At 46.0% G+C, this 27,480-nt stretch overlaps 2 protein-coding genes across 6 annotated transcripts in view; both read right to left on the reverse strand.

Annotated features, from left to right (window-relative positions):
* Nucleotides 1–27,480, reverse strand: part of HMOX2 (heme oxygenase 2) — a 93,923-nt gene that overhangs the window by 64,438 nt on the left and 2,005 nt on the right. The window lies entirely within an intron of this gene.
* Nucleotides 1–27,480, reverse strand: part of LOC141994999 (uncharacterized) — a 58,517-nt gene that overhangs the window by 26,453 nt on the left and 4,584 nt on the right. The window contains exons 1-3 of one of the 5 annotated variants that reach the window (XM_074965668.1): nt 8,365–8,568; nt 5,864–5,977; nt 1,703–3,166 (exon numbers count right to left, since the gene is read on the reverse strand). In XM_074965668.1, the coding sequence (XP_074821769.1) occupies nt 1,971–3,166; nt 5,864–5,954 (1,287 nt within the window). In that variant the 5' untranslated portion in view covers nt 5,955–5,977; nt 8,365–8,568 and the 3' untranslated portion in view covers nt 1,703–1,970. Of the gene's footprint in view, nt 1–1,702; nt 3,167–5,863; nt 5,978–8,364; nt 8,569–15,330; nt 16,435–27,480 lie in introns of those variants that run through there. The other 4 variants (XM_074965671.1, XM_074965667.1, XM_074965670.1 and 1 more) reach the window with 4 other exon arrangements.

Consider the following 27,480-nt stretch of genomic DNA (forward strand, 5'->3'; position numbering starts at 1 on the left):
GTGCCAGTTCCTCCTCTGTTACTCCCAAGTAATGCGTCCCCACTTTATAACAGAAATTGCATGTTCCAAAGTTTCTGAAATAGCATTACAGCAACGCTGCTATAGTCAAATCCAGGAGCAAATGGGCAACTTCTGGGCCTGTGCCAGTTTTTAAATGCAGGAAGGAACATCTGGTCAACTTGACCCCAGAGCAGTGGAGGGCACACAGGTAAACAGACAGGTCAATAATGGACACCCACAAAGCAGTGTGGGATATAAGTTGGAAGACTGCCAAAACAGTGCAGACAAACAAGGGACCTAACTTGATTTGCATCAAACAATACACTTTGAAAGAGAATTCCAGAGCTTGTGATAAATGTGGCGTTCATGCACTGTGACGAACTGTGTTGTGTATACGCAGACATTTTCACACTGGACTAACTTGAGTTAATGCGGACTAAACCCCTCCCATTTAGACACACCCATAAGGGTTTATACTGCCACCCACCATGCTAGTATCTGAGCACCTTCCAGGTGAAATCAATAGCATTAGTCCTAATGGCCTTTATGGAGTCTGTCACTACTCCCTTTTCAGTATAAAAAATCAGCTTAGAGTGGTTTTTTTTAAATTAACACATTTTAAGTTGATTGGTTTCAGGTTTTTGTTTTTTGTTTTGATATTTATGGGAGGGAGGTGAGGGAGGGGTTGAATACATTTTTTGGGGGTAAAAGAAGGTGGCAATGCCTTTTGCTCCCGTTCAGACTAAGTGGGTGAGGCTAGTATAAAACATCAAACTAAAATGATTTGTCTAATAATTTTAGATTTTAACACGTCACACGTTTTCTCCAATAATCCCAGTTGTTTGCTGACCTGTACAAAGACAAGTGGGTGAATGTAATCAGAGCCCAGCTATTGAGATGCAACTATAAGCCCTGTCTATAGAGCCAGAACCTCCAAGGGGGTCTTTGAGATAGAAAATGGGCTAGCTGAGTATCAAGGAAAGAGGATGTAGGGACTCTTGACACAGCAGGAAACACAGATCATTTTAAACAACTTTTTATTAGAACTTTAAAAAAACAAAGATAATGTTTTTTGAAACTCAAATTAAACTCAGATACCCTGTGAAATCCATATTTCAAAACACACACACAAATAAAAACACACAACCATGCTCCCTGCACTCACAAAAAGAATCCTCAAAGTTCATAACTTCAAGAAAAATTCTTGTCAGTAACAAGGGCTACAGAATCCCAGAGAAGGAAGCTGGTTTCTTACATTGTAAACTCTTCCGGGCAGGAACTGTGCAAACCTCATTGTGCACCACCTAGTACAATATAGCCCCAATTCCTGATGATGCCTCTGGGCACTACTTTAATATAGACATTAAATAATAAAATCCTCCTGTGAGAGTGATTATCATTATTATTATAGTCTCCGTTTTACAGATGGCGGGGCGGGGGGGGCGGGGAGAACGAAGGCACAGTGAGGAAGTGAGCTGCCCAGAGTTACCAAACAAGTCTGTGACAGAATTGGGAATAGGACCCAAGAGTGTTGACTTTCCACCTTCTGCTCAATCTGCTAGAAGATGCGCCACTTATTTCCCACTATAAATTGTCTGGTGCCCTCCCTGTGCTCATTTTTTCATTCCTCTTAAATATATTTATTAAAAATGACTAAAATCACTTCCCCTTAATTACAGTACATACTCCCCCCTTCCATCACCCAAATGACCCCCCCCCAGCACCTCCTGGTCCTTCCTCTGGCTCCCACCATGCATTTCTCCCTACACCCTAGGGCCCTACATGACTCTTCTTCCAGCACCAACACTGCCTCTTTGTCTAACTCAACCACCTACACTCCATCCTCAGCAAGGCATTTTTCATTCACTATGAAAAGGGAAGAGCCAAAGTGGAAACACAACTGGCTTCCATCCACTGGGAGACCCTGGAAGGATATCAGATATGAAGTTTTCTCCATTTTCAGACAGCTCTTAGGGCTCCCCCACAACATGGATTCTCTGATGTCGAATAAGGGCAGAGCTCACAGTGAAGCCTTTCCCACAGTTGGCACATTCATAGGGTTTCTCCCCAGTGTGGATTCGGCGATGCTGGATAAGATGCGCACTCTGACGGAAGCTTTCCCCACATTCAGTGCATTCATAGGGTCTCTCTCCTGTGTGGATTCTCCGATGTCGAAGAAGGGCTGATCTCCAAAGGAAGCTTTTCCCACAGTCAGCACATTCATAGGGCCTTTCCCCTGTGTGGAATCGCCGGTGCTGAATGAGGTGTGAGCTCACTGTGAAGCTTTTCCCACACTCAGCACATTCATAAGGTCTTTCCCCCATGTGGAATCTCCGATGCTGAATGAGGGCAGAGCTCACACTGAAGCTCTTCCCACACTCAGCACACTCATAGGGCTTCTCGCCTGTGTGGACTCTTTGATGTTTCATAAGCTCTGAGCTCTGACTGAAGGTTTTCCTGCACTCGGCACATTCATAAGGTTTCTCTCCAGTGTGGGTTCTCTGATGACGAGTAAGGGCTGAGCTCACACTGAAAGTCTTCCCACAGTCACCACATTCGTAGGGTCTCTCTCCTGTGTGGATTCTCTGATGCTGGATTAGCTGCCAGTTCCCACTAAAGCTCTTGCCACATTCGGCACATTTATAGGGTTTTTCTCCTGTGTGGATTATCTGATGCCGAATGAGTTTTGAACTCATACTGAAGCTTTTCCCACATTCAGAACATTCATAGGGTCTCTCCCCTGTGTGGATTCTTTGATGCTGAATAAGGTGTGATCGTTGTCGGAAATTTTCCCCACACTCGGCACATCCAAAGGGTTTCTCTCCAGTGTGGATTCTCTGGTGCTGTCTGAGGTTTGAGCTCACCCTGAAGCTTTTCCCACAGTCATCACACATTATTGATTTCCTCCTCATGGAATTTCCCTGTTGGACAATGTCTGGCAGTTTCCTGAAAGCTCTTTCACATGCAGTTGATTTACTTTGTCTCTTCCCTGGAAGAGTTTGCAGATGCCGTTCCGATCTGCGTTGACCGCCACAGGCTTTGCCCTGTTCAGGACTCTGGGAAATATTCCTTTGGGGCATTTGTGATAACTTGCCCTGTGGTTCCATTGACTCAGGACCTTCCTGGTGTGGATTCTCCTCCTCATTGTCACTCACAATCCCATCACCTAGTCAATAAAATGAGAATCCAGAGATAAGTCACAGGGGAGAAACGAAACCTTAGAACAAGGACTCATCTTGAAAATCTTATTTACATATGAACATATGACACCTGCACTTGTTACATGTGACCCCACAGGGTATGTCTACACTTCAAGCCTGGGGGTGTAGTTCCCAGCTTGTGGAGACATATTCATGCTAGTTCTCATCTAAGTTAGCATGCTAAAAACAGAATGCAGCCCCAGCAGCAGGATGGGCTAGCCACCCTGAGTACATGTTTATGGTCTTGGACAGACAAGCATGCCAGGTGGCTCCCTCCAGCTACTTGTCCTACCATGGCTACATTTTATTTTTTGTTTAAATAAATGCCTATAGATATAGTGTATACTCCTGGTTAGTAAAAAGTACCAAATTTTGTGTAAAGGCTATATTTGGTTGAAAAGCACTATATTTTTAATAGTTATACCAACCATGAGATTTAACATTTCTTTAGGAAAGTAACTAAAAAGTACAAATGCAAAACAAGATTAAAATTACTATTTAAATCAAGGTTTCCTGCTTGCTAATTTAAACCATGATTTAAATCAGAGATTTAAATGACTTTGAAAAGCCCTGGCTGGGATGATTTAGTTGGGGTTGGTCCTGCTGTGAGCAATGGGTTGGACTGGATGACCTCCTGAGGTCTCTTCCAACCCTAATCTTCTATGATTTAACTCAATCCAGCCTGCTCTGCATATTCAGCAGTTTGGGTTGTCTAGTTGGGGTTTGCCAGAGGGCTTTGTCTGGTTTCAATATGCCTTTGTTAATGGGCATTTCTAGACAGAGGGTATCAAATAATCTGTGGGCCTGTCTGTTGAACCACTGAAGTCTCAATCTCCAGTGTCTCAGTGATTCTGAATAGCAGATCCTGAAAGGCTTTAAAGTCATCTGAGGCCAGTAATTGTGCTGAAGATACTGCTGCCTCAGGAGAGGAAGATGAGAGGTCCATTGGAGAGGCTGGATCTAGAAACTGCTGATCAAGTATTCTTCCACCTCTTCCCTAGCTATTGAAGAAGGTCTAGGTAGGGACATCTCAGTATGAGAAGTCAAAAGCAGCAGCAGCAGAGCTAGATCTTCACCACTGCATAGATGAGTGAGAGGGGCAAGCTTTGGAGGGAGGGCTTCAATCTCTAAAGTGTTGCCAAGAGGGAATATTAAAAGGAAAAGGCTGATAGGGTTGAGTAGGCCAAGGTGAGGGCCAAGCAGAATGTGAAGGGTGAGATAGGGCCCTAGGATGAGGAGCTATATGGTGAGAAGGCGACCCATCATCTGACCCAGTTGCACAGGGAGAAGAAACTGGGGATGGTTTCTACCTAGAGGAGGGAGAAAAAGCATGGTCAAGAGAGGAGAAGGAATATGCTGTAAGTAGTGATCTTGACGATGACAGAAGCTACCAGTGATATGGTGACTGAAGCCAACAGGCTGTCTGCTGGCATCACAATTGATTCAACCACCAGTGCTTGTTCTGGTACCAAGGGCTTCAGTGTCTAGTAAAACTGCCTGGTTTTGGACTCTGGCACCAGGGTTGATTTGACTTTGCTTGGTACTGAGCATGCAGGCATTCCTGCCACATTAGCCCCTGCGGTAGGAGATGGCTTAATGTTTGGCTCCTGGAGGAGGCAGAAGGGATATGATTCTTCTTAAGCCTCTTAGATTTTTCCTTTTATGGGGAGGCAGATAGGTGCCGGGAGTCTTCTGACTGATGCGCTGACCTGCCTTGCCATAGTGTGGAGGAGGCAGGGTTGGTCTTTGACACTCCCAATGGTGCCAGGTGTGGATTAGGAATCCAGGGATTACCCAACACCAGTACTGATACTGGTCTTAGGTGTTGGGTCTCCACTCACCGGAGCACTGGCTGGATATGATTTCAAGGCCCCAGGTCCTTTTTTAGTGTCAGAGGTGCATTCTTCTGGATGAGATGTTCCTCTCCTTGACTGTTCCAGGAGTAACAGCTTCAGATGAGTATCTCTCGACTGACAGGCTCTTGATGAGAAGGGCTAGCAGATCAAACACCTATCAGGCACATGGTTCTCACACAAACAAAATAAGCAACAGCAGTGGCTGTCAGCCAGGGGAATAAGTCCACTACAAGATGGACAAGGCTTAAAGCCCAAAGGCTTTGAATTCCCTATTCAAGGTGATAGTGACAAAGACACAAGGAGATAACAAAGAAACCTTTTTTTAATTAACAAAAAGATGGCTGGTTGACTAACCCAAACTCACCAATTATTAAGAGTTAAAGAGAAAAAATGATGCACAGTAGAAGGCGGACACCACCGAGTTCCATCTTGCTGCCAAGGGCAGTAAGGGGGGAAGTCAGGAACAGTTGTGGCCACTCGGCTCTTTATGAACTCAGATGGATGACACAAGGATATGCAGGGGCAGCCCCAATGGACTGGTGAAAGATTCTGATCTCACACGCATGAGGGACATGTTTAAAGACTCAAAAAAGACTGGTTACAACAGTGGTCTGAGTTAGACAAGACAAAGTGGTGAGAACTCACAACAGGTCTGAGGGAATTCCAGATTTTCATTATGCTCACATGCATCCGATGAAGTGAGCTGTAGCTCACGAAAGCTTATGCTCAAATAAATTTGTTAGTCTCTGAGGTGCCACAAGTACTCCTTTTCTTTTTGACTATTCCCTATTTTATCTTATGTCTCACCTGTGCAGGTGCAATTTAGTCTCGCTGTTTCCTCATAGCCCTGGAAAGAGGGGATCAACAGCTCTCCCTTTTGTTCCATGTGGCAGATCATCTCCGGTTTGATAACTGGAAATCCTGATCAAGGGAGGAGAAATGGGCAAGATCAGGACTCTCTTTACTGAGGGACATTTTAGTTGCATGGAAGGGAAATACCTGTGCTAAAGTCAGATGTGTGCTAGGACGTGTATTGTGTCCCCAGTAGGAGAGTCGGCTCTTCATAAATTGGGGGATTTAGGAGGAGAACAATACTAAGCGACTTGCAAAGATCTTACTGGCAGAGACCAGAGCCCATCAGAAAACACAAGCCTGGGGAGTGGAGGGGACAGCGATTCTATGTGTGTGGGTAACTAGACAGGTTAATGTCAGTTCTCTCCCCACTGGAAGCCCTGGGCAGAAGGAGATGTGGCCTCTCTGACACTCCTTCCCAAAGGGAAGAAATAGGAGCTGACAATCTTTCCCCACAGGCACAAGACATTTGCTGTGTGTAGTGCAGAGATGGGCAAACTATGGTCCACAGGCCACATCCTGCCTGGCCCTTGAGCTCCCAGCCAGGGAGACTAGCCCCCGGCCCCTCCCTTGCAGCCTCAGCTAGCCGTGACGCCAGTGCTCTGGGCTGTGAGCTCCTGCTGGGCAGCGCAGCGGCATGGCTGGGCTGGGCTGGGCCGCGCGGCTGCCAGTCCTGCTGCTCTGAGTGGCATGGTAAGGGGGCAGGAGGTTTGGATAAGGGGCAGGAGGTCCCGGGGGGCAGTCAGGGGACAGGGAGCAGGGTGCGGTTGGATGGGGTGGAGGTCAGGGGACAGGGGACAGGGAACGGGGGGGGGGGGGTTGGATAGGCATGGGAGGCCCGGGGGGCCTGTCAGGGGGCAGGGGTGTGGATAGGGGTTGGGGCAGTCAGGGGACAGGGAGCGTTGGATGAGTCAGGGGTTGTGAGGGGGGAAGTCAGGGGGTGGGAAGTGGGAGGGGGAAGACAGGGGGTGGGGGCCAGACTGTTTGGAGAGGCACAGCCTTCCCTACCTAGCCCTCCATACAGTTTTGGAACCCCAGTGTGGCTCTCAGGCCAAAAGTTTGCCCATCCCGGTGCAGTGGTCACCTGTTCTATGCTGGCACTGCCCGCTCCCACTCACCTGTCCTGAAAAGCTGCCTCTACCCCTTAATTAAAGCATTGCTAACCTAAGTGTTCAAATATCATGTAATTTTTAAAAACAAATTTATTTGCTTTCTGGTTTTTGAGCCTTTAGAGATCATGTTTTAAATGACAACAGATTCTCACATAATCACAAAGCTGGAGCTTTAAGAGAAACACCAATTATGAGAGTTGGCAACACTGGTTAATGTCTCCCTCCTGCCTTCCTGAATTTATTGCTTCCTCACCCTTTTCCTGATATCTCCATTAACAGTTCCCCGAGTCAGCTCCCCTGCAGTCATTTCACTTCCCCTGGCTCCCCGGGGGAAATCGGGCAGAGTCACAGGGGCCAACTTCTCATGGCGCCAGTGGGTGCTCGTGCCCCCCTGACCGCCCCCATTCCAACCCCTTCCCCCAAAGTCCCTGCCCCAACTCCACCCCCTCCCTGCCCCTATTGGATCCCTCCCCAAATCCACACCCCGGCCCTGCCTCCTCCCCTGAGCGCGCTGCTTTCCGCCTCCCCCCAGCTGTTTCGCTGCGGCAAGCGCTGGGGGGGAAAGCGGGCACCTGGCGCGCTCACGGAGGAGGAGGCAAAGGCGAAGGCAAGCCGTGGCGGGGGGGGGGAAGGGTGGCGAGCTGCCGCTGGCTGCAGAGCCCCAGAGCACCCACGGAGTCGGCGCCTATGGACAAAGTAACACATGGATGTTGTTCAGATCAGGGCAACTGGGGAGATTTTATAAAGGGTTTCAGTCCATTTTGAAGCTGAAGTCCCCTCAGGCTCTTCTGCAGAGATACCACTTGCTTGTCCCTCTGCTACTGTGCAGACCCTGCATCTTCCACAGGACTAAATGAACCAAGACATTTGTGTAACCTCCCTTTAACAGAGCCTGAACAAAACACTGGGAGAGAGCAGAATAACGGGCTACACTGTGGGTGGTTTCCCTGACCGTGTCTGGGAGGGCAGCATAATCTTTCATCAGCATAGGTACTAAACAGAGATAGGGCACTGCCTTTTACTCTGCCTCCTTTTAGATTAATTCTTCTCGATGATACAATGACAGCTCTGGGCAGCACTTCTCTTGCAGTTTATCACCCCTTTTCTTATTTTTCCTTCCCCTCTCTTTCCTTCTAACCCCTTCCCTCTCCAGCTGGGGGACTTGGTTATTGCTCCATTTCCGGGTGTACTTGCTGTCCTATAACTGGGTCAGCGCCTGTGGGCGCTAAGGGGATGTCAGTAAAGCCAGCCGGTCTGGGACTCGCAGACACATAGGGAGCGGAGATGGGGCGGGGGCGGGGCGGTGTTTTTACTGACGCACTTTACCCGAGATCTCTCAGTTACCTTGAGTCTCCGGCTCAGGAGTTGGCGTTTGGAGAGTCCTAGGGAGCTAGTTACAGCCTGAGACAGTCCCCAGCTTGGCTAGGCTAGTAATTGAAGCCTTCCTCCCGGGCGCACAGCCGAGGAGAGGAGAGCGGACGACCTGGACCAGCTGGGGGCTCTGCGAAGAAACCAGGCAGCAGCAGTAGCTAGCCCTTATCATGTGACATTGCTAAGGAATCACAGTTTCTCCCCTGCTAAGCATGGGAGTGTCATGTGACAGTGTTAACAAATCACAGAGAGGGACATTGCTCCCAGTGACGAAGAAGGGGATCGGAACGATTATCGAGCAAACACCCTGTAACTTCCTTTTGTGACACTTACATTATTTGTAACTAACAAGCCAGCCCATAAGAGCAGCTAAGGAGCCATACAAAGGAGAACCACTGGGTGGTCACTGAGCAGGGAAAAATATATAGGCTAATATCCATATTTAAACTATTACGTTAACTATAAAAATGGGATTCTCTTGCAAAGAAATTAAAGCCCTTTCAATAGTCTCTATTACCAACATATAAAAACGAGACTATCTATGCTTGTAGAGTAAAAGGGACTTTGAAGACTGGGGAAAAGCAGGTATTTATATATTCAGTGACACATTCCAAATGAAACATTATTTGAGTGAGAGGGAAAAATACAATTACCAAGATTTGCAGGATTCACAACATTTACAAATCGAGGAATACAGCACTCAGAAAAGAGCAAAGAAGCTTTAGATAGGGATGTTAGTACAGATAACTAAAATGTTCCAGAGAAGCATATAAAAGAAGCTGTGTCATAAAGCTTTGAATAATTTTGATACTGTAATGTAGTTGTGACACATTTCTTATTAGGAAGGACAATGGGAGCATCAGACTGAATACATTCTATCCTCCAACCCTGCTCCAGCCCTTACTCCCATTGTACTGACCCCTCCTAGCTCCAGGTACCTGTCAGTGCTGCACTTATAGATGTTGCAGGCACTGTGGTCCTGTGTCTGTCTTGTCTGAGGGATCCGATGATCTGCAAAGCAGTCTGGATCTCAGAAATAGTTTTTCAGCTCCAAGAGATGGTCTGAATCTTGGGAAAACGCTCTTAGATATAAGCTTTCTGCTTTTCCTCCTGGCTGAAGTAACTTTCAGGAATCAGGCTGTAGGCTATGGCAGCTGAGGTAGCCAGCCGAGCTGTCCCTTGGGCAGTCATTCCCTTTACAATGCTGCAGTAGGCCCTGTGGGAACCTAACTTGACAGAGTTTTCCATTTAAGATTGACTATTTTTTTCAATTTTCCCAATCTGTGAGGGGGGCTGGATGCTCCCTTCCCCTCTGGCTCTCTCTGCCCCCCCCTCTTCCCTTTCAACTGACACCCTTGAGGGGGGTCTACCTTCTCTCTCCCAGGCATCTGGTCTGGAGTCAGGCTGAGCCAGAGCAAGTGAGGGGGGAGTTATAGAGTGAACAGGGACCTTGTGAGAACCTCCACTATTTAAAACTCCTTTTCTGAATTTTACAAAACTGCCCAGCAAACTCTGCTCAGGGATGAGATACTGCACATGAAATTTTCAGGGGGATACAGTTATTTTTTTGGAAATCTTGGGTAAAGAGGGTTCAAAAATCAGGCTTCAACCTTAACTATCGTAGGCTACTGCTGCCAAACTGTTATTGTCTGGGGAGCCAAGATAGGTGAGGTATTATCTTTTATTGGACCAACTTCAGATCCTGAAGAAGAGCTGTGTGGGGCTCAAAAGCTTGTCTCTCTCACCAACAGAAGTTGGTTCAATAAAAGATACACTTCACCCTCCTTGTCTCGCTAATATTCTGGGACCAACATGGCTACAACACCACTGCAGACAAGATTATTTGGGGAGACATTTCATACCAGGAAGGTCAGACCCATCACATTGTTTCCTCTAGCCCTGCTTCAGGCCTTAACCCCATTTTATGGACTCTGCTGGTAAGATAACATGCTGGCGTCAGATGAGCACAGAGAAGCACACACACATCTTGCTTCACCACTAGGTGATTTTATTAATGTACCAGCTTGCGCACTGGCTTTCCGCATGGTTCAAGCTACATTTACCTCCTCCAGACCATCCCTCTCCTCACTCACTGCAAATAATCTGTGCTGGGGATATCAAGTACTATGGTGCTTTATTCAGGGCAACATTCCTCCTCCTATGCCATTAAGGCAAGCAGTTAAAGATAGGCCCTCTGCTAAGCATCTGGAGAGACCCTGCTCACCCCACAATTTCCACCTCTGACTGCCCCAGGAACTCCTCCCCTCATGCACTGATTTCAGGAAGAAGAAGAAAAGCCATTCCTCCTGCGGTGAGTTCCCTCTCCAACCCCCAGCTCTCCCATTGCTATTGTCTGCCCCCTCCCCATCTCTTGATGAGGGTGAAGAAAGGGGTACCTTGTTTCCTTTCCTTGTTTCATGCTATGAGGCCTTTGTGTACATGATCCTTGTATCATAACACAAATATAGCAAGATTGCTGCCCCCTCCATCCTCTCCCTTTCTCCCATTGCTGCTTTCTAGTTTTCATCCTCCCACTATCTGTGCTTCCAATTCATCATTAAGATTTCAAATTTCCCCTGAAATTCATTCCCATTTGGTAATTTCCTGCTCAAATGTCCATTCTGTCTAGGCTCCTTTGGATTATTTTTCTGTCATCATCAGTCCTTCCAACCCCATTTATCTAGTTCAGGAATGAAATCTCACTTTCTCTTCAAGAGATCCTGGAGAAATTCCTTCGTCAGAATGGTTTTGTTTCTCTCCTATTTAGATGACATATATGAGTCTATTCTAAAATACCAGACTAAGATCATTTAACTAATAATTTTAGATTGTAAACAAGAGTCAGATGTTTTGTCCAGTGATGTTAGTTGTTTGCTGTCCTGCGCAAAGACAAGTAGACTGATATGCAATCAGAGACCAGCTGTTGAAATTCAGTGGTCCCATCTATATAGCCAGAACCTCTAAGATGCAACTTTGACACAGAAGATGGGCCAGTGGAGTACCAGGGAAACACACCAGGGAACTGAGTATTCCAAAAAGTTCCAGAAAATTGGGACAGGAGGTGGTCAGCTGATTAATACCAGAAGCCTGGGAGGGAGTCTGGCCAGAACCTCTGAAAGGAGCTCTGGCTGTTCTGTTTAAATAAAACCAGTTAATTAAATTCCTAAAGAGAAATGGAATCAACAGAGGGGAGACAGCTGCAGATACTGCTGCCAGGGAGGAGACAAGTTGTGCCCCAGCTGGAAGAGTTCATACGTCCAGGCTCTCGGGAAGTAGCCATTCTAGCTCTAATGCCCTATCTACATTAAGGAAAGTCATACATGTATCCCTACATTAGTGTTACCAAACTGAACAACCCGATCAAAGCCTCACTTTGTGCCATGCAGCTTGTCTGCATCAGGGGTTAGCATCCGTGTACATTCATTACATTGGTGCAAATTTCCTTCAAGTAGCCAGGGTCTGAGCAAGCTGTTTAGTGCACACATACCCCTTATTCCTGATTGTGGAGAGATAAGTGAGTAAGGGGGAAATTTGTCACCTTGGGAATCTTTGTCACAAACATCTCAGATACTGAAAACATTTCCAGGAAACTGGAGGACACAAAGGAGTTTTTAAAACAAGTTTTTATTAGGAATTTTAATAAAGGATAAAGACTGTTTTATGAAGCTAGAATTAAACTCTGATGCTCTCTAAAGCCCACATTTTCAGAAAGTTCACCTCAGCCTAGAGAAAAAGGAAAAGAAGTCTAGTCCCAATCTCAAAGCTCCAAGAAAAATCTTAGTAATAAGGAAGCTGAGACCTACCTTACGGTAGGCCTGGCTTAACATGAGTAATTGGACATTAGTGCGGCCTTATTTTTTGGGAGACAGGATTAGGGAGGTAATGAATTAGTAGGCTGGAAACAGAATGTCTGTACTAGCTAAAATAAGGGGGAACACCCATGGGAACCATTCAATAATGTTATAATTACTTTAAAAATATAAAATTAAGTCAATATGTTCTAATAACAACACTTGTAGTATTTAAAAAATAGATGCTATACAAAGTAAAAGCAGCCTTAAGTAATATAAAGCAAAACAAAAAAACAAAAAACTTGCCCTCTTATCACCACAAAAAAATTAAAAATTTTGTACAAGAAAGTAACATCAGTTAGTGCAAAATAAAAAAAACAAACAACAAGAGTCCAATATCATAAAATTAAATGTAAAAGCACTGCAATCCATACAGTGTAAAAAAAAAGGTTGTTTTCCCTCCTCAAACAATGCAAAGTCTAACCCCCACCCCAAACTGTACTGCTGTTTGACCCTAAAAACACTTACACATGCAAGTGTAATGTCACACACACAAAACTGCTAGCATGTGGGTTCACTTTAAAAAAGAAATCTACCTCCAAAATGCACAGTACAGTTAAAAATGTTAAAACATTAGTAAAATAAATCTATCTATACTAAAAATGGAAAGTCCTGTGTAATAGCTAAAGAAAACCACTTCCAATATAACCCCCCCAAAATGTTATATTCATTAACTTATGTGCTACTTCACAGCTAAATTTCCTGTAGTAATAAATAAAAACATTATGTCCCCTACCAGTTTTTTAAAGTGTAATTAAAATAAAAGCAAAAAGTTAACATTACAAAAATATACTTTGAAAGAAAAACAAGTAATTTATAATATAAAATTACACCCTGGTAGGCTATATATAAAAAGTAAGCTTGCACTCCCTGGTTCATACTTTAAGACTAATATTAATAATAATTCAAATAATTACAACTACTATAATCTTAAAATATATTGCTAATTAATAAACTTTTTTTTGAAAGCACAACCCCCCTCCCCAAAATACAAAAAAATAAAATATATATAAAACACAAACAAAAGCAGAGGAATGTACACCTGGCTTGACATGAGTAATTGGACATGGGTGAGGCCTCATTTCTTGGGAGACAGGATTAAGGAGGTAAGTGGATTAGCAGGCTGGAAACAAAATGTCTATACTAACTGAAATAAAAAGGAACACTCAAGGAACTATTTACAATGGACAAAATAACAATGAATAAAATAAACCTGAAACATAAGATGAGGTAAAGAGTAAGTCATACACAGACAGTGCATAGACAAAGCATGCTGATCAGCAGGGGTGGGCAAACTACGGCCCATGGGCCGCATCTGTCCCACCAGCCATTTTAATCCAGCCCTCGAGCTCCTGCTGGGGAGCAAGGTAGGGGGCTTGCCCCGCTCCAGCCGGGGAGCAGGGTCAGGGGCCACGGCATGTCGTCTCTCCAGCTCCTATGTGTAGGGGCAGCCAGGGGGCTCTGCTCTGCATGCTGCCCCCACCCCTAGCGCCACTCCCACAGCTCCCATTGGCCAGAAACCATGGCCAATGGAAGCTGCAGGGGCAGCGCCTGTGGACAGGGCAGTGCGCAGCAGAACCTCCTGGCCGTGCTTCAGCATAGAAGCCGGAGAGGGACATGCTGCTGCTTCAGGGAGCTGCTTGAGGTAAGCGCCACTCTGAGCCTGCATCTCTGAGCCACCTCCCCAGGCCCTAACCCCCTGTCCCAGCCCTGATTCCCATACCACCCTCCAAAACCCTTGATCTGAGCCTGGAGCACCCTCCTGCATCCCAAACCCCTCATCCTGAGCCCCACCCCAGAGCCTGCACTCCAGCCAGAGCCCTCATGCACCACCCCCTGCCCCAGCCCTGATCCCCCTCCCACCCCCTCTGCCCCAGCCCAGAGCCCCTTGCCTCACCTTGAACTCTTCATTTCTGGCCCCACCCTGGAGCCCGCACCCCCAGCTAGAGCCCTTACCCCCTCCCAAATCCCAACCCCAATTTCATGAGCATTCATGGCCCGCCATACAATTTCTATACCCAGATGTGGCCCTCGGGCCAAAAAGTTTGCCCACCCCTGCTGTACAGGGATTGGTTCCTACAAAGTAACCAAGCCAATCTCAAAACATGTAATGCAACATATAGTAAATGTAATGTAATGTGTAATTGTATATAAAAGAGGTTTGATGTGTAACTTTAAATGTGTGGTACATTCTACAGTCACTCCCTATGCTTGAGTCTAATCAACTTAGCGTAGCTTTGCTGTATGCCAAATATGAAAACCTAAGTAACAAGACTGAGGTCAAACTAAGTTTTTAAAATAACAAATGAAAAAGGTCTCAAAACCCCCCAACACCTATAAACAAAGAGAAGAGAATCCTAGAAAAAGAATCTAGTTCTTCTGGGCAGGGACCATTCTATTCCTCTCTGTGCAGAATTTAATGTGGCCCCAATTCTTATGACTCTGTGAGTCTACTTTAAATAGTATGTGAGGTGGGTGATTCTTATCCCAGTTTTACAAATGGGGAAACAAAGGCACAGAGAAGTGGAGTGAGTTACCTGAGCTTGTAAAACAAGTAAGTGGCAGAGCTGGGAAAGAATCTTTGCACCCCACTCTGACCTGCAGAAGACCCTCCCTACAGGAGCCAGGAGTAGGTTTCATTCCATCCCACAGCAATGAGCCATGCAGTCCCTATAAAGCCTCCACTTGACTGTGAAATTCGCTCTATAACTTGTCTGAAGCCCACCCCGTGCACAGAGAAATGGGCAAGTTTACCTTTTCTCCTAAATGTATTTATTAATACCCCATGAAAGTGACTTCTGCCTAATTACACTAACAGGTCTCCCTCCCTCCCAAATGATCCATCCCCTCCAGCATCTCCTGGTTCCTCCTCTGGCTCCCACCACACATTCCTCTACACGACTCATCTCCCTGCACTAACCATTCCTCTTTGTCTAACGCAACCACCTACACTCCATCCTCAACAATCCACTTTTCATTCTCTATGAACAGGTCAGAGCCCTACAGGCCCAAAGAAACACATTTGGCTTCTATCCATTGGGAAGGCTATCTGACACGAAGCCTTCCCCACCCTTAGCCCATTCTCAGGGATTCCCTCCCATGTGGATTCTCTGATGCTGAACAAGGTGCGAGCTCTGACTGAAGCTTTTCCCACACCCTTCGCATTCATAGGGTCTCTCCCCTGTGTGGATTCTGCTATGTTTGATAAGTGCTGAGCTCCAACTAAAGCTCTTTCCACACTCAGCACATTCATACGGTCTCTCTCCTGTATGGATCCTCTGATGTTTCATAAGGTCTGAGCTCTGACTGAAGCTTTTCCCACAGTTGGCACACTCATAGGGTCGCTCTCCTGTGTGGATTCTCTGATGCTGAATAAGATGAGAGCTCACACAGAAGCTCTTTCCACAGTCAGTGCATTTGTAGGGCCTCTCTCCTGTGTGAATTCTCTGATGTTTCATAAGGTCTGAGCTCTGACTGAAGCTTTTCCCACACATGGTGCATTCATAAGGTTTCTCTCCAGTGTGGGTTCGCTGATGACGAGTAAGGGCTGAGCTCACACTGAAGCTCTTCCCACAGTCACCGCATTCATAGGGTTTCTCACCCGTGTGGATTCTCTGGTGCTGGATAAGCTGTGAGTTCCCACTAAAGCTCTTCCTGCATTCGGCACATTTATAGGGTTTCTCTCCAGTGTGGATTATCTGATGCCGAATAAGGTTTGAGCTCACAGTGAAACTTTTCCCACACTCGGTACATTCATAAGGTCTCTCCCCCGTGTGCTTTGTCTGATGCTGAATAAGGTGTGACCGCTGCCGGAAGCTTTCCCCACACTCGGCACATCCAAAGGGTTTCTCTCCAGTGTGGATTCTCTGATGCTGTCTGAAGTTTGAGCTCACCCTGAAGCTTTTCCCACAGTCACCACATACTGTTGATCTCCCCATAGTGGGGTTTCCCAGCTGGTCAATGTCTGGCAGTTTCCTGAAACCTCTTTCACAAGCAGTTGATTTACCTTGCCTCTTCTCTGGAGCAGTTGTCTGATGCCTTTCTGATTTGTGCTGACCCTCACAGGCTTTGCTCTGCTCAGGACTCTGGGAAATATTCTTTTGAGATATTCCAGATAATGTGCCACATGGTTCCATGAACTCAGGACCTTCCTGGTGGGCATACTCCTCATTTTCACTCATAATCCTATCACCTGGTGCATTGAAATGAGAATCCAGAGATGAGTCATTGGAGAGAAAGGACATCTTAGGAAGGGGCACTGAAAGGGATACAACTTGAAAATCATATTTCCGTATGAACATGAGATACCTACCATCATTACAGGTGACCCCTAATTGCTGCTGTTGCTGCTCTCAGACCCACCGAAAATAGCCTTCTAAACAAACAATAGAGCAAAAACATGCCAGCAACAAATTTTACAGGACATTTTAAAAAATCACAGCAGACTATTTAAAGGGAGCCCTGACAGAGACTGATTTATTTATATTAGTCAATAAAAATAATCAAGTTGATTCTGTCCCTTGAAATCCAGTGAAAGATATCACCTTACCCACCGTGTCTCTCTAATGGTTCCTAACATTCTATTCACTTTTTTGACTTCTGCTACACATTGAGCAGATGTTTTTGGCCATCAACAAGTTTAGGCTTGATATTAGACAAATGTATCTAACCCTCAGAGGAATGAAGTTCTGGAACAGCCTTCCAAAGAAAGTAGTGGGGACCAAAAAAACCCTAATTTGTTTCAAGACTGAGCTTGATACATTTATGCAGGGGATGGTATGAGGAGGTTGCCTACAATGGCATATGGCCAATCTGCAACTGCAATTAGTAAATATTTCAAACCAGTGGAGATGGGACACTAGATGGGGAGGGTTCTGAGTTACTACAGTGAATTCTTTACCAAATATCTGGCTCGTGGGTCTTGCCCACATGCTCAGGGTTTAACTAATCACCATATTTGGGGTTGAAAAGGAATTTCTCCCCCCAGGTCAGATTGGCAGAGACCTGAGGATTTTTTGCCTTTGCTTGCAGTGTGGGGCCTGGGTCACTTGTTGGTTTGAACTAAAGTGAATGGCAGAGTCTCTGTAACTTGAGGACTTCAGTAACTCAGCCAGAGGTTATGGGCTATTACAAGAGTGGGGCATGAGGTTCTGCAGCCTGTGATGTGCAGGAGGTCAGACTAGATGATCATGATGGCCCTTCTGGTCTTAAAGTCTGAGTCTAAGTCCTGATGCAGAAAGCTATACAGTTTGAAATTCTCTGTGCAGCAGACGCTGATCTCCCATCCTTTCTGCACATCAGTCTCAGTGAGGATCTAATTTGTTTGGTACTGTCAATATAGAAAGAGAGAGCTCATAGCACATCTAATGTGTGGAGTCTCTCTTCATCTTTATGGCTATGAGGCTTTGGAAAGAATATCAGAAGGTGAAAGTCAGATACCACTTTACTTAGGAATTTGGAGGTAAAGTCTTAAAGAAACTTTATCTTTATAAAACACCATGTATGGAGGCCCCACCATCAGATACTGTAGCTCTTCCACTCTGACATGATCACTACCAAGAAGGCTGTCTTTTTAGACATAAGAGAAAAAGAGGGGGAGACCAGTGGCAAAAATACCATGACAAGATCCAAGGGAGGGATGGGTTCATGAATGGGAGGATAAATCCTCATTAGTTCCTTCAGAAATCTCCCAACCATGGAATGTGAGAAAACCAAATGTTCTTAAATGGGAGAGTGGATTGCTGAGTTGGATGATAAATGAACTTTTATTGAGCTCATGAAGACGCCCAACTCCTTCAATTGCAGTGGATATTCCTGCATTTTAGATGGGGAGAGAGAGTATCTAGTGGCCAGATGGAAAATCTCTTCCACTTTGCAACATTAGTTGTCCTGGTGGAAACCTTTCTGCTACTGATAAGAATGTTTTGAACTCCTTGAGAGCAGGCTCTTTCCCCTGGGTTCAGCCACTCAACTCCCTTGCTGTGAGGTGGAGACCGTGAGGGTTGGGGTGGAGAACTTTGGTCATGGTTCAGTGATAGTAAGGCCTGAACAATGGTAGTGCCATTGGAGGCTGTATCGAGAGAATCTGGAGGTCTGACAACCAGTGGTGTCTCAAGCATGCTGGGACTATAGGTATCAGCCTGGCATGTGCCTTCCTCAGCTTCTTGAAGAAACTGTGTAGCAGTAGGACTGGAGGGAATGCATAGAGAGGCTCCAATCCCCAAGGAAGCAGAAACACATCCCTGACTGAGCCTGGACTCAGACTTGCCCTGGCACAAAAACAATGACTTTTTGGTTTTGTCTTGCTGTGAACAGATTGGAAGGGAGGCTGATGGGAGATACAGAAATCTTACTAGCAGAGGCTAGTACAGGGGTGGGCAAACTTTTTGGCCCAAGGGCCACATCTGGGTATGGAAACTGTATGGCGGGCCATGAATGCTCATGAAATTGGGGGTTGGGGTGCGGGAGGGGGTGAGGGCTCTGGCTGGGGGTGCGGACTCCGGGGTGGGGCTGGAGATGAGGGGTTGGGGGTGCAGGAGGGTGGAACCGAGGGGTTCAGAGGGAGGGAGGGGGATCAGGGCTGGGGCAGGGGGTTGGGGCGTGGGGCGTCAGGAGTGCAGGTTCTGGGCAGTGCTTACCTCAAACAGCTCCCAGAAGCAGCGACATGTCCCCTCTCCTGCTCCTATGGGGAGGCGTGGCCAGGCAGCGATGCGCACTGCCCCCTCCGCAGGTGCTGCCCCTGCAGCTCCCATTGGCTATGGTTCCTGGCCAATGGGAGCTGCAGGGGTAGCGCTAGGGGTGGGGGCAGCGTGTGCATAGGAGCTGGAGGGGGGACATGCTGCTTCTTCCAGGAGCTGCACGAAGTGGGGCAAGCCCCTGATCCTGCTCCCCGGCTGAAGCACCAGAGCGGGGCAAGCCCCAGACCCCACTCCCTGGCTGGAGCACTGGAGCAGGACAAGCCCTGGACCCTGCTCCCCAGCGGGATCTTGAGGGCTGGATTAAAACGTCTGGAGGGCTGGGTGCAGCCCTCAGGCCATAGTTTGCCCACCCCTAGGCTAGTACAATCCTAGGGGCAGGAAGGGGCCGGATGAGCTTCACCTATGAGCAGGAAGGCCATAGCCACCACTCTTGCATCAATGTGGACTGTGACTATGCCATAGCCTGCTTCCCCAAGCCCTCAACACTCCTTGGGAATCCCAGTGCTCTTGTTGTCCCCGATATAGTCAAAGGGGTGGAGTTTCCAGGGACTGGCTGACTCCAGACATTCATATGTGAGCAGCTACTGGGCCCGAATTTCCCACTGATTGAGGGAATGTTTTTTATAGGGTGTACCCATAGAGATTTCCCACCCTCCCCCATTACCGGGCTTAAGCTGTCTGTAAATAGGAGGTCTTCAGAGTTGGTGGTGACCATGGCAAAAGAACGGTCATACCCCATGGTGCTGGGCTGCTACTGGGGCCTGGTAACTGGCCTGCTACAAGAGGCAAACCAGTCATGCCCAGATGCTAACTTGCCTGGGGAAGAGGGACAGGGTGGATGTACTGCGGGGAAAGATCTTCCCTTTGCTGACCCTGAGCTCTGAGGCCCTACAAATCTGACCCAGAAAACAAGTGAAGAGCATCACCTTGCCTGGAACAAGCTCTAGTGACATGTTAGGGTCCAGGGAGATGGGCCAAAAAAATCTGCTGCCAACTAATACGACTCTGACCTGCCTGGAAATATCTCTGCAGGGTCAAATTCCCTGGCATCAACAACTGCAGAAATCCAAGGTCCTAGGGGCCCTACAGTCCCCCAAGCCAGAACCAGTGAAATAATCGTGCAAGGACACGATCACCCAGTGCAGTTTGAACACCCCTAAGAAGTCCACACAAGTGTTGCTTCTTCCAGAACCTCCCACTGCTGGATGATCAGTCTCTAGCCTGTTCCAGTGACTTTGTGTAAGAGCAGAAAAATCATAGGGTGTTAACCAGCTGTACGGACCATTAGCCACGGGGAAACAGAGCAATGTGGATGCGATACGGGATGCAAAATATTCTCACTTCGAGATAGAGGGATATTTCCTGATTCAGGTGGCCAAACAGCCCCAAATGGGGATACATTTGGTCTCCAGGTCCTTTAGGAACAAAGTACGCAGGCTGGGCCATGAAATACCATGGTCTGGTCACTTAGGGGATGGAAAAAAACCAGGAATGGATATGGGCTTATTTCTTATTTCTTCTGGCCTGGGGAATACCAAAAGATCAAGAACTATTGCAACTCCTGTTCCAAATGCCAGCTAATGAGTTCCAAATCTACCCAAAGGACCCCCTTGGTTCCTCTTTCCCCTTGGTAGATGCTCCATTTGAGCGCATTGGGGTAGATTTAGCTGAACCCCTCTGACCTGAGGATTAGTGGGTGCTGCTATATTTTAGTCATTGTAGATTACACCATCTGGTACCCCAAAGCCATTCTTTTGCAATCAATGTCAGCCTAATTAGTCACCAATGAGTTGCTAAAATCATCTCTTGGGTAGGTATTCCCAGGGTGATATTAAACCAATCAAGGCAGCACCTTCATGTCAAGGTTATCATGAGAAGTTTGCTTTCTACTTGAAATAAAGTCCATAAGAACATTGGCCTACCACCCCCAAACATATGAGTTGGTGGAATGTTTTAATCGGATCCTCCAAGAAATGCTGCTCAAGTTCATAAGAGCCAAATCCCACAACTAGAACAAACTCCTGCTGTATCTACTGTTTGCCATCAGGGAAGTGCCTCAGTCTTCCATGGGGTTCTCTCCTTTTAAGATGGTGCATGGAAGGGAGCCCTGTGGAATTCTGGACCTTGTGTAGGAAGCTTGTTGGGACCAAAGCTGAGAATGTTGTGCAGTATGTCCCAAATCTGCAGGAATGGATGGACTTGATAGGGCCGCCTTTGTCCGGCAGAATTTTCAGGGTTTGCAAAACTCACAGGAGCTATATTATAATAGAAATGTGGCACTGATGGTGTATCAACAGAGGATGATGTTATTACTACCTAGCTCTGAGAGCAAACTACTAGCTAAAGGGCAGAGGCCCTGTAAGACAGTGCGCTGAGTAGGGGAGTTAGCTTGTGAGATTTGGTTAGTAGATCTACTGAGTGAATGTACTAAAGCCCTGAAAGAACTGTGAGGCCATGTTTATCCACCCTGTTCAACAAGAATTAGACTTAGGCCCTCAGGTACCAGAGGCAGGGGTCTGCAGGGGAGTTTGAGTGGGAATTTGAGGGGAAGACTAGGAGAACCAGGCAGAGGAACAGACAGGTTAGTGAAGGGAGTGTGTGGTGTTCTGGCAGTATTGTGGTGCTTGTTGGGGGTTTGTTTTGGTTTGGTTTGTGTTTCCCGGACTAACAGGACTTAGGTGAGAAGACTATGACAGATACAGAGGCAGCAGTGGTAGTGACCCAAGCAGTGGAAGACACAATGAAGATGACTGGATGTGGAAGCTGTGGCATGTACATGATCCTGAAGGGGGTACCTGGTAAGAGTTTTGTCTGCATGAAGTACTGCCTGATAGAGCTGATGGAAGAAAAGATCCGAGGATTGGAGATGCAGGTGGAAACTCTGGTTGAGTTTAGAAGGGGTTTCAAGTGGATGATGGAGCAAAGACATGAGCAGGCTGAAGGGAAAAGCTCAGACTTGCAGATGGAAGTAGGATCAAAGAACTCTGAGGGGAGACTGCTGGGTGAGGAAAGTGGACAGTGGAAGCACGTGACTAAGAGAACCAGGCAGAGGAAAAGACGGGCTAGTGAAGGAGAAATAGAGCTCAGGAACAGGTTTGCAGAGTTGAAAAATGAAGAAGGGGCACAGCAGGCGGTCACTGAAGGTGGGAGGACAAGGAAGAAGAGAAGAGCAGCTAGTTCTATAGGAAGAGGGGAAGAGTCAATGGAGATAACACCACCAAATATGAGCCCCGGGAGGATACAGGATGGGTTGCAGAGGATTGCAAGGGAGAATAGGAATCGAGAGGACTTGCAGCCAGAGGGAACAGGGGATAGACCGGAGAATCGCACCATGACCAGGAAAAGGCAGGTCTACATGATTGGAGACTCCTTACTGAGAAAAATAGACAGGCCTGTAAAGCTGATCCAGAGAACAGAAGGGTGTGCTATCTGCCGGGTGCTAAGATATGGGATGTAGACCGGAGGCTGAAGAGGATCCTAACGGGAGTGGAAAAGAATCCACAGATTGTCCTTCATGTGGGAACAAATGATCCAGCGAGAATCTAGCTGTAATATATCAAGGGAGACTATGCCAGGCTGGGGAAAACGCTTAGGAAATCGAGGCTCAGGTGATCTTCAGTGGGATTCTGCCTGTTCTTAGAGAATGGCAACAAAAGATGTGACAAGATTATGATGATCAGCAGATTGCTCAGGCAGTGGTGCTATAAGGAGGGCTTTGGGATGTATGGCCACTGGGAGGCATTCATGGACAGGGGATTGTTTTCTCGGGATGGACTTCACCTGAGTAGGGAGGGAAATGGACTTCTAGGATGGAGGCTGGCACAACTGATCAAGAGAGCTTTAAACTAGGAATTTGGGGGAGATGGCTGGGAGATGTCCAGGTAATCTCCACGCCGGATTTTAGCATTGAGAGGGAAGAAAACGAAGTAAGAACGGATACAGCCGTGAGTAGAGGAATGGACATAAGGAGGAAGGGTAGTGTAGATACCAGTCTAATAGGTGATACTGGCGGTAGAATGTCTGTGCCTAATCGTGTAAAGAATGTGAGCGAAGCCAAACAGCAAAAATTAAGATGTTTGTACACCAATGCGAGGAGCCTATGTAACAAATGGAGGAACTAGAGCTACTGGTGCAGGAAGTGAAACCAGATATTATAGGGATAACAGAAACATGGTGGAATAGTAGTCACGACTGGAGTACAGGTATTGAAGGGTATGTGCTGTTTAGGAAAGACAGAAATAAAGGTAAAGGTGGTGGACTAGCATTGTATAACAATGATGAGGTAGAATGTAAAGAAATAAGAAGTGATGGAATGGATAAGACAGAGTCTGTCTGAGCAAAAATTATATTGGGGAAGAAAGCTACTAGAGCCTCCCCTGGGATAGCGCCTGGGGTGTGCTATAGACCGCCGGGATCCGATCTGGATATGGATAGAGACCGCTTTAATGTTTTTAATGAAGTAAATACTAATGGAAAACTGCGTGATCATGGGAGACTTTAACTTCCCAGATATAGACTGGAGGACGAGTGCTAGTAATAATAAAAGGGCTCAGATTTTCCTGGATGCGATAGCTGATGGATTCCTTCACCAAGTAGTTGCTGAACCAACAAGAGGGGATGCCATTTTAGATTTGGTTTTGGTGAGTAGTGAAGACCTTATAGAAGGAGGGATAGCTCAGTGGTTTGAGCATTGGCCTGCTAAACCCAGGGTTGTGAGTTCAATCCTTGAGGGGGCCATTTAGGGATCTGGGGCAAAAATTGGGGATTGGTCCTGCTTTGAGCAGGGGGTTGGACTAGATGACCTCCTGAGGTCCCTTCCAACCCTGATATTCTATGAAATCTAAGAAATGGTTGTAGGGGACAACCTTGGTTCGAGTGATCATGAGATAATTCAGTTCAAACTAAATGGAAGGATAAACAAAAATAGATCTGTGATTAGGATTTTTGATTTCAAAAGGGCTAACTTTAAAAAATTAAGGAAATTAGTTAGGGAAGTGGATTGGACTGAAGAACTTGTGGATCTAAAGGCAGAGGAGGCCTGGAATTACTTCAAGTCAAAGTTGCAGAAACTATCAGAACCCTGCATCCCAAGAAAGGGGAAAAAATTCATAGGCAGGAGTTGTAGACCAAGCTGGATGAGCAAGCATCTCAGAGAGGTGATTAAGAAAAGGCAGAAAGTCTACAAGGAATGGAAGATGGGAGAGATCAGCAAGGAAAGCTACTTTATTGAGGTCAGAACATGTAGGGATAAAGTGAGAAAGGCCAAAAGCCATGTAGAGTTGGACCTTGCAAAGGGAATTAAAACCAATAGTAAAAGGTTCTACAGCCATATAATTAAGAAGAAAACATAGAAAGAAGAAGTGGGACTGCTAAACACTGAGGATGGAGTGGAGGTTAAGGATAATCTAGGCATGGCCCAATATCTAAACAAATACTTTGTCTCAGTCTTTAATGAGGAGCTTAGGGATAACTGTAGGATGACAAATGGGACTGAGGATATAGAGGTAGATTTTACCACATCCGAGGTAGAAGCCAAACTCGAACAGCTTAATGGGACTAAATCGGGGGGCCCCAGATAATCTTCATCCAAGAATATTAAAGGAACTGGCACATGAAATTGCAAGCCCATCAGCAAGAATTTTTAATGAATCTGTAAACTCAGGGGTTGTACCATATGAGTGGAGAACTGCTAACATAGTTCCTATTTTTAAGAAAGGGAAAAAACATGATCCTGGCAACTACAGGCCTGTTAGTTTGACATCTGTAGCATGCAAGGTCTTGGAAAAAGTTTTGAAGGAGAAAGTAGTTAAGGACATTGAGGTCAGTGGTAATTGGGACAAAATACAACGTGGTTTTACAAAAGGTAGATCATGCCAAACCAACCTGATCTCCGTCTTTGAGAAGGTAACAGATTTTTTAGGCAAAGGAAACGCAGTTAATCTAATTTACCTCGATTTCAGTAAGGCATTTGATACAGTTCCACATGGAGAATTATTAGTTAAATTGGAAAAGATGGGGATCAATATGAAAATTGAAAGGTGGACTGGTTAAACTGGAACTGGTTAAAGGGGAGACTACGATGGGTGAAAGGTGAACTGTCAGGCTGGAGGGAGGTTACCAGTGGAGTTCCTCAGGGATCAGTTTTGGGACCAATCTTATTTAATCTTTTTATTACTGACCTTGGCACAAAAAGTGGGAGTGTGCTAATAAAGTTTGCGGATGACACAATGCTGGGAGGTATTGCCAATACAGAGAAGGACCGGGATATCATACAGGAAGATCTGGATGACCTCGTAAACTGGAGTAATAGCAATAGGATGAAATGTAACAGTGAAAAATACAAGGTCATGCATTTAGGGATTAATAACAAGAATTTTTGTTATAAGCTGGGGACTCATCAGTTGGAAGTAACAGAGGAGGAGAAGGACCTCGGAGTATTGGTTGATCACAGGATGACTATGAGCCGCCAATGTGATATGGCCGTGAAAAAAGCTAATGCGGTCTTGGGATGCATCAGGTGAGGTATTTTCAGTAGAGATAAGGAGGTGTTAGTACCGTTATACAAGGCACTGGTGAGACCTCATCTGGAATATTGTGTGCAGTTCTGGTCTCCCATGTTTAAGAAGGATGAATTCAAACTGGAACAGGTACAGAGAAGGGCTACTAGGATGATCTGAGGAATGGAAAACCTGTCTTTTGCAAGGAGACTCAAGGAGCTTGGCTTGTTTAGCCTAACCAAAAGAAGGCTGAGGGGAGATATGATTGCTCTCTATAAATGTATCAGAGGGATAAATACCAGGGAGGGAGAGGAATTAGTTAAGCTCAGTACCAATGTGGACACAAGAACAAATGGATATAAACTGGCCATCAGGAAATTTAGACTTGAAATTAGGCGAAGGTTTCTAACCATCAGTGGAGTGAAGTTCTGGAACAGCCTTCCAAGGGAAGCAGTGGGGGCAAAAGACATATCTGGCTTCAAGACTAAGCTTGATAAGTTTATGGAGGGGATGGTATGATGGGATAGCCAAATTTGGCAATTAATTGATCTTTGACTATTAGAGGTAAATATGCTCAATGGCCTATGATGGGATGTTAGATGAGGTGTGATCCGAGTTACTACAGAGAATTCTTTCTTGGGTGTCTGGCTGGTGAGTCTTGCCCACATACTCAGGATTTAGCTGATCGCCATATTTGGGGTCGGGAAGGAATTTTCCTCCAGCGCAGATTGGCAGAGGCCCTGGGGGTTTTTCACCTACCTCTGCAGCGTGGGGCACAGGTCACTTGCTGGAGGATTCTCTGCACCTTGAAGTCTTTAAACCATGGTTTGAGGACTTCAACAGCTCAGACATTGGTTAGGGGTTTATTACAGGAGTGGGTGGGTGAGATTCTGTGGCCTGCGTTGTGCAGGAGGTCAAACTAGATGATCATAATGGTCCCTTCTGACCTTAAAGTCTAACTCTGGGAGACTAACCTGCAGCTAACAGAGAGAGTGAGCCTGAAAGCTAGTCCAGAACTTTAATGATGTCTTCACCACCAGGCCTGTGAAGACTCACCTCCTAGAGCACCACATACAAATTATCCCAGGAGTCAGTGCACAGAAGAGAGGCTTCTAAATCCCTGAATGAACATGGGAGATTTTCAAGAGGGAGAAAGAAAGTAGGTTAGAACGAGGGGTAGTCGAGGAGTTGCAAAGTGAATGGTGCAGCCCAATTGTTCTAGTTCCCAAGTCAGACAATAGCGTTCATGTTTTGTGTTGATGTTAGAACAGTTAATATATAATGATGAGGTCTAAATTAGGTGTTACCACTCAAGAGATCTTGGCGTCATTGTGGATGGTTCTCTGAAAACGTTCACTCAATGTGCAGCAGCAGTCAAAAAAGCAAACAGAATGGTGGGAATCATTAAGGAAGGGATAGATAATAACACAGAGAATATCATATTGCCTCCATATAAATTTATGGTATGGCCACATCTTGAAAACTGCGTGCAGATGTGGTAGTCCCATCTCAAAAAAGATATATTGGAATGGAAAAGGTTCAGAAAAGGGCAACAAAAATTATTAGGGGTATTGAACGGCTTCTGTTTGAGCAAATATTAAGAAGACTGGACTTTTCAGCTGGAAAAAGAGACGACTAAGGGGGGATATGATAGAGGTCTATAAAATCATGACTGGTTTGGAGAAAGTAAATAAGGAAGTGTTATTTACTCCTTCTCATAACACAAGAACTAGGAGTCACCAAATGAAATTAATAGGCAGCAGGTTTAACACAAACAAAAGGAAGTATTTCTTCACCCAGTGCAGAGTCAACCTGTGGAACTCCTTGCCAGAGGATGTTGTGAAGGCCAAGACTATAACAAGGTTCAAAAAAGAACTAGATAAATTCATGGAGGATAGGCTATTAGCCAAGACGGAATGGTGTCCCTAGCCTCTTTGCCAGTAGCTGGGAATGGGTGACAGGGGATGGATCACTTGATGATTGTCTGTTGTGTTCATTCCCTCTGAAGCACCTGGCATTGGCCACAGTGAGAAGACAGGATAC

This window comes from Natator depressus, chromosome 10 (genome assembly GCF_965152275.1).
Source record: "Natator depressus isolate rNatDep1 chromosome 10, rNatDep2.hap1, whole genome shotgun sequence".
In the NCBI taxonomy this organism is placed as follows: Eukaryota; Metazoa; Chordata; order Testudines; family Cheloniidae; genus Natator; species Natator depressus.